This window comes from Petromyzon marinus, unplaced genomic scaffold (assembly GCF_048934315.1).
Source record: "Petromyzon marinus isolate PM22_M1 ecotype Great Lakes invasive population unplaced genomic scaffold, UKy_Petmar_22M1.pri1.0 PM_G_Scaffold_9, whole genome shotgun sequence".
Lineage (NCBI taxonomy): Eukaryota > Metazoa > Chordata > Hyperoartia > Petromyzontiformes > Petromyzontidae > Petromyzon > Petromyzon marinus.
The window spans coordinates 4,142,065-4,155,023 of NW_027423046.1; the positions used below are offsets into that span (position 1 = coordinate 4,142,065).

Consider the following 12,959-nt stretch of genomic DNA (forward strand, 5'->3'; position numbering starts at 1 on the left):
CTACGGGTCTCTGTGTGAGTCTACGGGTCTCTGTGTGAGTCTACGGGTCTCTGTGTGAGTCTACGGGTCTCTGTGTGAGTCTATGGGTCTCTGTCTGAGTCTATGGGTTTTTGTGTCAGTCTATGGGTCTCTGTGTGAGTCTATGGGTCTCTGTGTGAGTCTACGGGTCTCTGTCTGAGTCTATGGGTTTTTGTGTCAGTCTATGGGTCTCTGTGTGAGTCTATGGGTCTCTGTGTGAGTCTACGGGTCTCTGTGTGAGTCTACGGGGTCTCTGTGCGAGTGTACGGGTCTCTGTGTGAGTCTATGAAGGGTGGCGAGTCTACGGGTCTCTGTGTGAGTCTATGGGTCTCTGTGTGAGTCTATGGGTTTCTGTGTGAGTCTACGGGTCTCTGTGCGAGTCTATGGGTCTCTGTGTGAGTCTATGGGTTTCTGTGTGAGTCTATGGGTCTCTGTGTGAGTCTATGGGTCTCTGTGTGAGTCTATGGGTTTCTGTGTGAGTCTATGGGTCTCTGTGTGAGTCTATGGGTCTCTGTGCGAGTCTACGGGTCTCTGTGTGAGTCTATGAAGGGTGGTGAGTCTATGGGTCTCTGTGTGAGTCTATGAAGGGTGGTGAGTCTACGGGTCTCTGTGCGAGATTACCTCATCCGATTTCAAAAGAGCGGATCACCTGTCAGACACACACACAGACATCACACACACACACAAGACACACACAGACATCACACACACACAAGACACACACAGACATCACACACACACAGACATCACACAGACATCACACACACATCACACACACAAGACACACACAGCCATCACACGCACACAGCCATCACACACACACACAGACATCACAAACACACAAGACACACACACAGACATCACACACACAAGACACACACAGACACACACACATCACACAAGACACACACAGACATCACACACATCATACACACAGACATCACACACAGACATCACACACACAGACACACACAAGACACACACAGACATCACATACACACAGCCATCACACACAAGACACACACAGACATCACACACACATCACACACACACAGACGCACACAAGACACACACAGACATCACACACACACAGCCATCACACACACACACAAGACACACACAGCCATCACACACACACACAAGACACACACAGACATCACACACACAACACACACACAAGACACACACAGACATCACACACACACAAAGACATCACACACACACGACACACACACAGACATCACACACACAGACATCACACACACACGACACACACAGAGACATCACACACACACAGACATCACACACACACAGACATCACACACACACAAGACACACACAGACATCACACACACATCACACACACAAGACACACACAGATATCACACACAAAGACCCCCCGTACAGCCTTAACAATCTGTAGGGGCGAGTGCTGTAAGCGAGTAGCAGCACCTATAAGGGCCGGCACTGTGGCACACGAGGGGGTGGGTGGCCAGCACCACGCCCGACCGCCTTTGTCTCCCCCAGTGGTGATGTTTACTACACACACCACCACACCAGGTACTCATTTGAGGCTGAGTCGACCTAGGGGAGGCCCAGGACCGGTTCAGAGAATCGTAGCGCGGCGTAGCGCTAACCACTACACTACCGCTCCCCACATACACACACACAGACACACACAGAGACACACGGAGACACACGGAGACACACACAGAGAGACACACACACAGACACACACAGAGACACATCACACATGGAGACACACAGAGACACACACACAGAGACACACACATCACACACGGAGACACACATACAGAGACACACACACATGTACACACACAGAGACACACACAGAGACACAGACACACACACACAGAGACACAGAGACACACACAGACACACACACAAACACACACACAGAGACACACACACAGAGACACACACACAGAGACACACACACGGAGACACACACAGACACACACAGAGACACACACCACACACAGATACACACACACAGATACATACACACACATACACACAGATACATACACACACACATACACACAGATACACACACACTATTACACTATTCAACTATAGACGAGAGACCTTCTGCAGTGATCTATCAGTGCAGGAGCGGAGCTGCTGTGAGGCGAGGCGCTTGGAGCTCTCTGATTGGTCCAAGCGGCGACTTGGAGCCAATCAGATTTGGTTCCTCCCTAGCCACGTGACGCGGGATTTTTTTTCCCGCCAAATTTTTGAGACTCCTGTTCGGCCAGGCGCCATTTTGAGAGTCGTGGGGTGCGGATTTGAATTTTTTTTATTTCAGAGCAGAAATTAACGACGATGACGACCCCCCAGGGGTGCGAGATCGCCTCTCGTGAGGGAAAACGTGAGGTAAAAAGTGGCCTCAAATGTCCAGCCCGTGATTCGCAGATAGTTTAAATATGCACTGTTGAATTTATGGGCAGTGTTGGGTCTATGGGTGCGGTACTGAGTCTATGGCCATTGACAAAATACAAACGATTTAATTTGTGAATAATAATGTAGCCTGGTTATTAAGTATGGTGAGTGTACTGACAGTCTATAATGTAGACTGTAGCCTGGTTATTAAGTATGGTGAGTGTACTGACAGTCTATAATGTAGACTGTAGCCTGGTTATTAAGTATGGTGAGTTTACTGACAGTCTATAATGTAGACTGTAGCCTGGTTATTAAGTATGGTGAGTGTACTGACAGTCTATAATGTAGACTGTAGTGATGGTTATTAAGTATGGTGAGTGTACTGACAGTCTATAATGTAGACTGTAGTAATGGTTATTAAGTATGGTGAGTGTACTGACAGTCTATAATGTAGACTGTAGCCTGGTTATTAAGTATGGTGAGTGTACTGACAGTCTATAATGTAGACTGTAGTAATGGTTATTAAGTATGGTGAGTGTACTGACAGTCTATAATGTAGACTGTAGTAATGGTTATTAAGCTGAGTGAGTGTACTACAGTCTATAATGTAGACTGTAGTAATGGTTATTAAGTATGGTGAGTGTACTGACAGTCTATAATGTAGACTGTAGTAATGGTTATTAACCTGAGTGAGTGTACTGACAGTCTATGATGTAGACTGTAGTAATGGTTATTAAGTATGGTGAGTGTACTGACAGTCTATAATGTAGACTGTAGTAATGGTTATTAAGTATGGTGAGTGTACTGACAGTCTATAATGTAGACTGTAGCCTGGTTATTAAGTATGGTGAGTGTACTGACAGTCTATAATGTAGACTGTAGTAATGGTTATTAAGTATGGTGAGTGTACTGACAGTCTATAATGTAGCCTGTAGCCTGGTTATTAAGTATGGTGTGTGTACTGACAGTCTATAATGTAGACTGTAGCCTGGTTATTAAGTATGGTGAGTGTACTGACAGTCTATAATGTAGACTGTAGCCTGGTTATTAAGTATGGTGAGTGTACTGACAGTCTATAATGTAGACTGTAGTAATGGTTATTAAGTATGGTGAGTGTACTGACAGTCTATAATGTAGACTGTAGCCTGGTTATTAAGTATGGTGAGTGTACTGACAGTCTATAATGTAGACTGTAGTAATGGTTATTAACCTGAGTGAGTGTACTGACAGTCTATAATGTAGACTGTAGTAATGGTTATTAAGTATGGTGAGTGTACTACAGTCTATAATGTAGACTGTAGTAATGGTTATTAAGTATGGTGAGTTTACTGACAGTCTATAATGTAGATTGTAGTAATGGTTATTAAGTATGGTGAGTGTACTGACAGTCTATAGTGTAGACTGTAGTAACGGTTATTAAGTATGGTGAGTTTACTGACAGTCTATAATGTAGACTGTAGTAATGGTTATTAAGTATGGTGAGTGTACTACAGTCTATAATGTAGACTGTAGTAATGGTTATTAAGTATGGTGAGTTTACTGACAGTCTATAATGTAGATTGTAGTAATGGTTATTAAGTATGGTGAGTGTACTGACAGTCTATAGTGTAGACTGTAGTAACGGTTATTAAGTATGGTGAGTTTACTGACAGTCTGTAATGTAGACTGTAGTAATGGTTATTAAGTATGGTGAGTGTACTGACAGTCTATAATGTAGACTGTAGCCTGGTTATTAAGTATGGTGAGTGTACTGACAGTCTATAATGTAGACTGTAGTAATGGTTATTAAGCTGAATGAGTGTACTGACAGTCTATAATGTAGACTGTAGTAATGGTTATTAAGTATGGTGAGTGTACTGGCAGTCTATAATGTAGACTGTAGTAATGGTTATTAAGTATGGTGAGTGTACTGACAGTCTATAATGTAGCCTGTAGCCTGGTTATTAAGTATGGTGTGTGTACTGACAGTCTATAATGTAGACTGTAGCCTGGTTATTAAGTATGGTGAGTGTACTGACAGTCTATAATGTAGACTGTAGCCTGGTTATTAAGTATGGTGAGTGTACTGACAGTCTATAATGTAGACTGTAGTAATGGTTATTAAGTATGGTGAGTGTACTGACAGTCTATAATGTAGACTGTAGCCTGGTTATTAAGTATGGTGAGTGTACTGACAGTCTATAATGTAGACTGTAGTAATGGTTATTAACCTGAGTGAGTGTACTGACAGTCTATAATGTAGACTGTAGTAATGGTTATTAAGTATGGTGAGTGTACTACAGTCTATAATGTAGACTGTAGTAATGGTTATTAAGTATGGTGAGTTTACTGACAGTCTATAATGTAGATTGTAGTAATGGTTATTAAGTATGGTGAGTGTACTGACAGTCTATAGTGTAGACTGTAGTAACGGTTATTAAGTATGGTGAGTTTACTGACAGTCTATAATGTAGACTGTAGTAATGGTTATTAAGTATGGTGAGTGTACTACAGTCTATAATGTAGACTGTAGTAATGGTTATTAAGTATGGTGAGTTTACTGACAGTCTATAATGTAGATTGTAGTAATGGTTATTAAGTATGGTGAGTGTACTGACAGTCTATAGTGTAGACTGTAGTAACGGTTATTAAGTATGGTGAGTTTACTGACAGTCTATAATGTAGACTGTAGTAATGGTTATTAAGTATGGTGAGTGTACTGACAGTCTATAATGTAGACTGTAGCCTGGTTATTAAGTATGGTGAGTGTACTGACAGTCTATAATGTAGACTGTAGTAATGGTTATTAAGCTGAATGAGTGTACTGACAGTCTATAATGTAGACTGTAGTAATGGTTATTAAGTATGGTGAGTGTACTGGCAGTCTATAATGTAGACTGTAGTAATGGTTATTAAGTATGGTGAGTGTACTGATAGTCTATAATGTTGACTGTAGCAATGGTTATTAAGCTGAGTGAGTGTACCTGCAGTCTATAATGTAGACTGTAGCGGTACGTAGCTAACCGTGCTAATTGTGTTTTGGTTGCATTTTGCACAATTATAATCGTACAATATGGCACCAATCTTTAGCACGAATGTTCAGTTTTATCCTGAACATTCAGCTCTGACACTTTCAGTGAATACCTGAAATGATTTCCATTGAGAATGTCAATCTCTTGACGCTTAAGGGGAAAATAACCCGGTGGGTTATGACCACGCGATGCCTCGCATTCACCAAGACAATGCAGTGAATGTGCTGGGGGAAAGTAAGCACATTAAGAGCAAATATTCTAAAAAAAATGTTTTGATAAAACTTGACCATAACGTACTCTTTGGCTTTTTCGGTGAAGTCACATAACGGCCAGCATGTTTTTTTTTCCCTCCAAATGTTTTTGTAATCTGTGCACATGACCTGATGAAACGAATAACATTTTTTTAAAATAACCCACGTGACAGATCCAACTAATCTCTCTTAAACTATAAACTAGTTTTTCTATTTTATTGTACAAGGTAAGGCCCACTGAGCTATGTAGCTTTTTTTCACAAGCGACCTGGCCATCACGAATGAAAGCTCAACACAAAGTGACTTCATCGTGTGGAAATGTATCGCAGTTAAATATTTTAAATGCGTGACGTTAATTCTAAATCTGGAGGGGGGGAAACCGGAGGAACCAGAAACAAATCCATGCAACCACGAGGCAGAGACACGCACACTCCAAATATACTAACAGCAGCTCCACTATCAACAACAACAACCGCAGTTCGCCACTAAGTGGCGGTGACATCACCACGACGCTTGTGCCAGGCGATGTGCACCTTGAGGCCACGTGAATTGTCGAACGCCCGCTGGCAGGAGGTCACGGGGCAGACCCAGATGCGACAGGTCGACTGACTGAGACGACTGGCTGATGCACCACCTGTGCCCCCTACTGTGCCAACTTGCTGTCCTCAACGGATGGCACCTCAGCCAGCCACTCACAGGGGTGACTTCTTCCAATATTTGAGGCACCGCAGCCTCAGCAGGGTCATCCTCACTTTGTGCCATGATGTTTTCCTGGCTGAGGGATTTTCCCTCCCCCAGGACCTCACAGAAATGCTCAGCAAATCTGCGAACCTGTTCCTGGGGGTCGGAGATTGGATCACCGTTTTTTCCCCTAATGATGGTAATAGGTGTGGCGCTGCAGGTTACTTTTTTGATGGAGTTAAATAGAGATTTGTGATCACGGGCCACTGAGGCAGACTCCATCTCCTCAGCAACCCGCGACCACCACCCATCCTTGCAGCGCCTCACGGCTCTCCGGACCTCCGAGCGAAGGCTGCGGTAAGCCTCCTCATTCTCTGATGTGGGATTCTGTAGCCGATGACAGTGGGCCTGTCGCTTTTTTCTCAACCATCCTGAACACCTCCTCTGTCAGCCAGGGTCTCTGGGGAGGTCTGGACCGCGTACCCAAAGCAGCCATTGCAGCTGCATGAGTCACAGTCCTAAACCTCGCCCATTTACCCTCGACATCAGGAGGAGTCGGGGACGATGCCAATCCCAGCCGCAAGCGATGATGAAATTCTCGCTTGCAACTTTCATCAGATAACTGAGACCAGGCCACTTTATTTTGGAATGGGGTCCTGGGTGTACACCCACCACCGGAGTGGAAGAATGGCAGGTGCATCTTACAGATGACTAGTCGATGGTCAGAGGGCAGATCAGCTCCACGGTAGGTCCTGGTGTCAAGGACATGAGCTCGCATTCGTTGGTCCGTCACTATGTAGTCCAGCAGATGTTCTTGCTTGGACCCGGCATGCATCCATGATGTTGTGTGGATGCGCCGATGCCGGAACACCGTGTTGGTAATTACAAGCCCATGGGCTGCACAAAAATCTAGCAGCCTCCTACCGTTGTTATTGAGCTGATCTGGCCCATGCCCTCCAATCACTCCAGACCAGGTGACAGTATCATGACCAACTCGGGCATTGAAGTCACCCAACATGATGACTCTATCCCGAGGGGCCACTTTAGCCAGCACCTGTGACAGGAGGTCATAGAAGGCATCTGACTCATCGGCTTTGCCTGCATCCCTCCACGGATGTTCATCTTCGGTGGGGGCATAAGTAACCACGACCACCATTCCTCGCCTCCGGTTGATGGGAAGGCGAGCCCAAAGTAGCCTGGGGCTTACAGCTTCCCACACCTCACCGCCACGCCATGCTCCCACGCCCCCTTCATTCTTTTGTTCAAAAGAAGACCCACACCCTGTTGTTTGGCAGTCTGCTGCCCCGAGTAGAGGACTGTCCACCCCTCATGGTGGCAGGAGCCAGAGCCGGTCCACCGGACCTCCTGAATGCCGCATAGATCCAGGCGGTACCGGTCCAGCTCCCGACAGAGGAGTGGCAGCCTCTCCTCTGCAGTGAGCGTTCGAACATTCCACGTGGCCACCCGTAGTGGCTTTTCGTTGTTTCTGGAGTAGCCCCGAGGGTAGGTATTCAATCTCCTGGCTCCGCCAATTGGGGTTTGGCCAGGAGACGTCATAGACGCCTGGCCCCCCGGGGCCTCCGGCACAAGCTTATTAGTTACATATTTCAGTTTAATTCGTGGTTTCGTGGTAATTAATTGAAGGTGGAGGGGTTACCAGCCCCTCGCACCCGTCCAGAGCCCCCGTTTAGCCCCTGTGGTGGACACATATGCCATGAGGGGAGGAGCCAATCAAAATTGGATCTCCCCCCACAGCACTGTCCACGACAGAGTTGCCCGTCCGGCACCGCGAGGAGGTAGGGGGTTGTTTTGCCGGACACACACTGACACACACACTGACACACCATGATACACACACTGACTGGAGGAGGTGGAGCGTGGTCAACACATCTACGCCTGAAACATTTTAGAAAGAAGCGGAGAATACGGAACAACCCACCTGTTGTCCATTTCGATTTCCGTGTTGCCTCTAATCTTCAGTCTTGCTGTGTATCCACCGTCTGCTGGAGCTCACCTTCTATAGCGAAGATATCCATCATCTCCAGTTTGTGTGTCTTTAATAAATTGTCTCGGATATTTCTTGCTGCTCTCTATGTCCTTCATACATGCTGCTGCATTGACATTAAGGTTTCCGCATGGTCCATGAATCATATTTGCGGTCACTACTGCAAACAGATTTTGGGTCTTCCTCTGGATTTGGAAACTCGGCAGATATAACATCGATTTGGATTGGATGATTTTTTTCTTTCAGCCAGATTAAAATCTGAGCGTGGGGAAGTCATCTACATCATTAGACCACCTTTGGCGGTACCAAAATTAAGAACGGAAATGGTTTAAAACATCTTTCCAATGGTTACTAAGCCAGAATCTATCTTCTCGGTTGAAATTGTCTCTGTGCTTGTATATGTGAATAGCCTCATGAACAAATCTCTCATGGTAGCCGGTTGGTTTGCAAATAACCTCCGTCTTGGAGAAGTCAATGTCATGTGAGCCCACTGAATTATAACAGTGATCTGCCACGGCAGAGGAGTTCGTTCTACCGTGTTTCAAGTCTGCTTTATGTTCGCGGATGCGGTCCGAGATATGTCGTTTGGTTTCTCCAATGTAGCTACTACCACAGAGGTACTTTAGTTTGTAAACGCCCGGGTACTGTATGTCTGGAACAGCATCTTTTACAGATGGAATCAGATCACGTATTTTATGTACTGTGTTGCATCGGACCTGGATCTTGTGTTTATTCAGGATTTTGGAGATCTTTTTAGTGACCCCTGCAATGTAGGATAAGGTGATGGTTTTGAGTGGATCCACAAGAGGATCCTTCATGACTGGAGTGATGGCTTTGCGGATTGTGTAGTCGGAGTAACCATTAGCCCTGAGAGGCTGAGAGCCTGGTGTACGTGCTAAAGTTGAGGGTAAGAATCCACCCATTTTTTCGCCATATAGAATTGTGATATATAACGACTTATTGTTGGTAGCTTAGCTGATTGGAGAATATATAGAGTTTATTGATAACATTGAGGTAATTTATATTTTAGTTTTTTATTGGTTCACTATATAATATAGTGTAGTGTATACCCAGTTACTGTGAATAGCTCAGATCCGTAGGCTTTGACTTCAAGATAGCCATTTCTGTGACCAGTCACAAGCTAATCACTCAGCTATTTCAATGCTAAATTCTCCTAGTTATTTCAATGCTAAATTCTCCTGTTTGATTTGTAATAGGTGCCTCTGTGAATGTGTATGCTGACTTTAACATAGCCATTTCTGTGACCAGTCACAAGCTAATCACTCAGCCGCTTCAATGCTAAATTCCAAGCTAATTCCTTTGTCAAGGCGCTTTGTTTCTTCTCACACAGCTTAAAGGTCGCGATCTGAGCTTGGCTTTGTTCGCTCCAGCGCTGTCCTCCAGACAGTCTCGTCCCTTCACCTGATGAAGGCCGCTTGTGTTGTGGCCGAAACGTCGTGAGGATTTTTTGTGTTATTTTATTTTATCAATTTATTATTTTATTCTCATTCTACGTGACTTTACCGAAAGAACCAAAGAAGATATCGTGGATCGTTTTGGTGAACGCTACAACAACAATACTCATTTCTATACAACGTCTGCCTCACGTGATTACTCTGTGTGGTTCATAAGGTGGGGCGTGTGCTGCTTTGATGATGGCAATTCAACCCCCGACCCACCACCCTCCCCAACAACTCGCTCCAACCATTCTGCGGTCATGATTTGGGACTGTGATTCCATTTGCAAGTAAACTCACATTTCAACAATGAGGGTTTGAAAGCATTAAGCATTAGCTCTGTCTGCATGTCTGCTCTGTTGTAAAGATGATCCAATATGAACACAATTGTAGTACAACAGCTCACGTTGCTATTAGGGACCTAACAATGTTGAAAACTGGCCAAAATTGATTAAACGGCCCACTCATGGTCCAGAGCAGAACTCGGTACCACCTAAGGTAGCAAAACTTCAGTCGTACCCATTTATTTGGATGGAAAATGAAAGTAAATTACTTGATAGTCTCACTCATTGCATTTGTTTATCACTGGCCACATAGAGAAATTGAAACTGCTCAATGTAGGCCACCTCACGTGGTACCGACAAAGGAGACATCTCATGGGCTATGAAAAAATAAGAATAGGTTGTATCCTTTCTGGCAATAAAACAGATCTTAAGATTCATTGAAGAAGGTTTCTGTTTGGTGTTTGAACATCTAAACACCCGTTTTATTGCCAAAAAAGGATCAAAACTCTTCTTATTTTGTCATACTTTGATACCGGCAAAACGGTCTCATTTTGAAGCGTCTCATGGACTATTGGATGGGGAGAAAAAAACCGGCGCTAAAAGTCAGCGCCGACCTCTCCTGTCGTGCCCAGTGACGTCATCACGGGCGAAGTTCACCGCGCGAAGTCAAACGCCGCCTCGTGAGCGCCGCTCGAAACGCAAAATCATCGCTCGGTGAACATTTCCGAGGACAAACAAACGCATGCCGGGAACCGTGTGAGTTTGTGTTTCTTGTTTCCTCTGCGCAATGTGGGGGAGGGCTTCATCCAGCAGTGGATTGACAAAAGCGCTGTATGCATACTGCACAGGCTACGCTAACGTCACATTTAGGCCCATGGACCGAACAAACGCGACTCTCTTTCTCCATCCGTCTCCACTCTCTCTCTCTTCCTCTCTTCACTGCTGGCCTGTAGGTTTGGGCCGAGTGAGTTCCTGCCGGGGATTTGGCTCTTCAGGAGCTGATTCCCCCCGTGGCTTTGTCGGCACGAGGCGACTGCGCGGAGTGTCAAGGGCTCCACCGGGCCCCAAGGTGCTGCCCCAGCACCACCGTAGTAGCCAAACCACCGGTGCTCGGCATGGCCTATATGAAGGTCTTGCTGGACCGCATGTTGCGCACGGGGTACAACATCGTCCAGGAGAACGGACAGAGGAAGATCGGACCACCGCCCGACTGGCAGGGGCCCCCTCCCGCCCGTGGCTACGAGGTGTTTCTGGGGAGGATCCCGCGCGACCTCTACGAGAATGAGCTGGTGCCCGTGCTGGAGACGGTGGGGAAGCTCTACCAGCTCCGCCTCATGATGGAGATTAGCGGAGAGAACCGCGGCTATGCGTTCGCTACCTACGCGACGCTCGCCGAAGCCACGGATGCCGTCAAGAAACTCAACAAATTAGAGATCCGTCCCGGACACCGCATTGGAGTCCACTTTAGCGTGGACAATCGCCGCCTCTTCATTGGGGGGCTGCCAGAGGACAAGAAGCGAGCGGAGGTGATGATGGCGATGAGCGGTGCCACGGAGGGCGTGGTGGACGTCAAGATGAGCGTCTGTCGCTGGGACAAAACTCTCAACCGAGGCTACGCGTTCATCGAGTACGGGAGCCATCGCGCGGCCGCCATGGCCAGGAAGAAGCTCCTTCGAATCACCTTGCAGCTATGGGGCCGGACCATCAAGGTGGACTGGGCCATCTCGGAGCGGGTGGCTGCGGCCGCGGCGGTGGAGATGGAGGCGGCCGTGCCAGACCTGCTGCAGCCGGAGTGCACGGGCACCGGCAAAGCCGCACAAAGCCAATTTGGGGGCTGGGGGGCACGCATGCAGCTGTGGTGGGTACCTCTCCACCTGCGGCCCATGCCCATTGCTCTCGAGGCACTGCCGGAGGCGGCCATGCTGTCGTGGGAGGTGCGGCTGCGGATGCTGTGCCAGACCGCCGGCGTCACCTACCCAATCTTCGAGCTGCACGCTTACTCGGAGCCCGGGATACCCGTGGGCCTCCTCTATAAGATGTCGATTCCTGGGGTGGGAGGAGGCGCCGGCATCTTCCCCGAATTTCTGAGCTCCAGCGAGGAGGGAGCACGGGAAGTGGCGTGTCAGCTCGCCTACAACATCCTCAGCAATGCGAATCCCCCGCCTCCGGCCACGCCCTCTCGTGGAACCTTGGAGCAGGTTACACGAGAGGGCGTGGCCAGAGGCGTGGCTAGGCCCCGCCTCCGGCCACGCCCTCTCGTGGAACCTTTCGAGCAGGTTACCGGAGTAACTCGGCTAGCCCCACCTGTTGCCTTTGCCCCAGATGCGCCTCCTTCCCTGATTGGTTGTTACCTGTTAAGCCCTTGCCAGGCCAGCAGGTGTCACCCTGTGATGTCAGCAGGTGTCACCTTGTGATGTCAGCAGGTGTCACCCTGTCATGTCAGCAGGTGTCACCCTGTGATGTCAGCAGGTGTCACCCTGTGATGTCAGCAGGTGTCACCCTGTGATGTCAGCAGGTGTCACCCTGTGATGTCAGCAGGTGTCACCCTGTGATGTCAGCAGGTGTCACCCTGTGATGTCAGCAGGTGTCACCCTGTCATTACACTTTAATGAAAACCGACAACAGAATCCTTGAAGAAAAAACTAATTCAGGTGTTTTACATGTCGACGCCATTTCGTTTTGAAAATGTAGCGGAGAAAAATATATTTTGTTCACATCGCATTCTGTTTTGTCAATAATCTCTGTAACGTGCGCCTGCTCTGCAAGGCATGCATTAACCCCTTTCTGTCTCAATTTAATTCCCAGCATGCAATTCTCCAAGCCTCAGATTTTATAAAATCTTTCGCGCAA

At 47.0% G+C, this 12,959-nt stretch overlaps 1 protein-coding gene across 1 annotated transcript; it reads left to right on the forward strand.

Annotated features, from left to right (window-relative positions):
• Positions 1-2,296: 2,296 nt before the first annotated feature.
• On the forward strand, positions 2,297-12,523 carry LOC142921846 (dead end protein homolog 1-like). The gene is made up of 2 exons (XM_076063181.1): positions 2,297-2,415; positions 11,063-12,523. Exon 2 carries the CDS (start codon positions 11,225-11,227, stop codon positions 12,521-12,523), a length of 1,299 nt encoding a protein of 432 aa, XP_075919296.1. The 5' UTR covers positions 2,297-2,415; positions 11,063-11,224.
• Positions 12,524-12,959: the final 436 nt, after the last annotated feature.

Excerpts from the sequence above, each read along its gene's own strand:
- LOC142921846 (XM_076063181.1), top strand. The coding sequence starts at position 11,225 with ATGGCCTATATGAAGGTCTTGCTGGACCGCATGTTGCGCACGGGGTAC.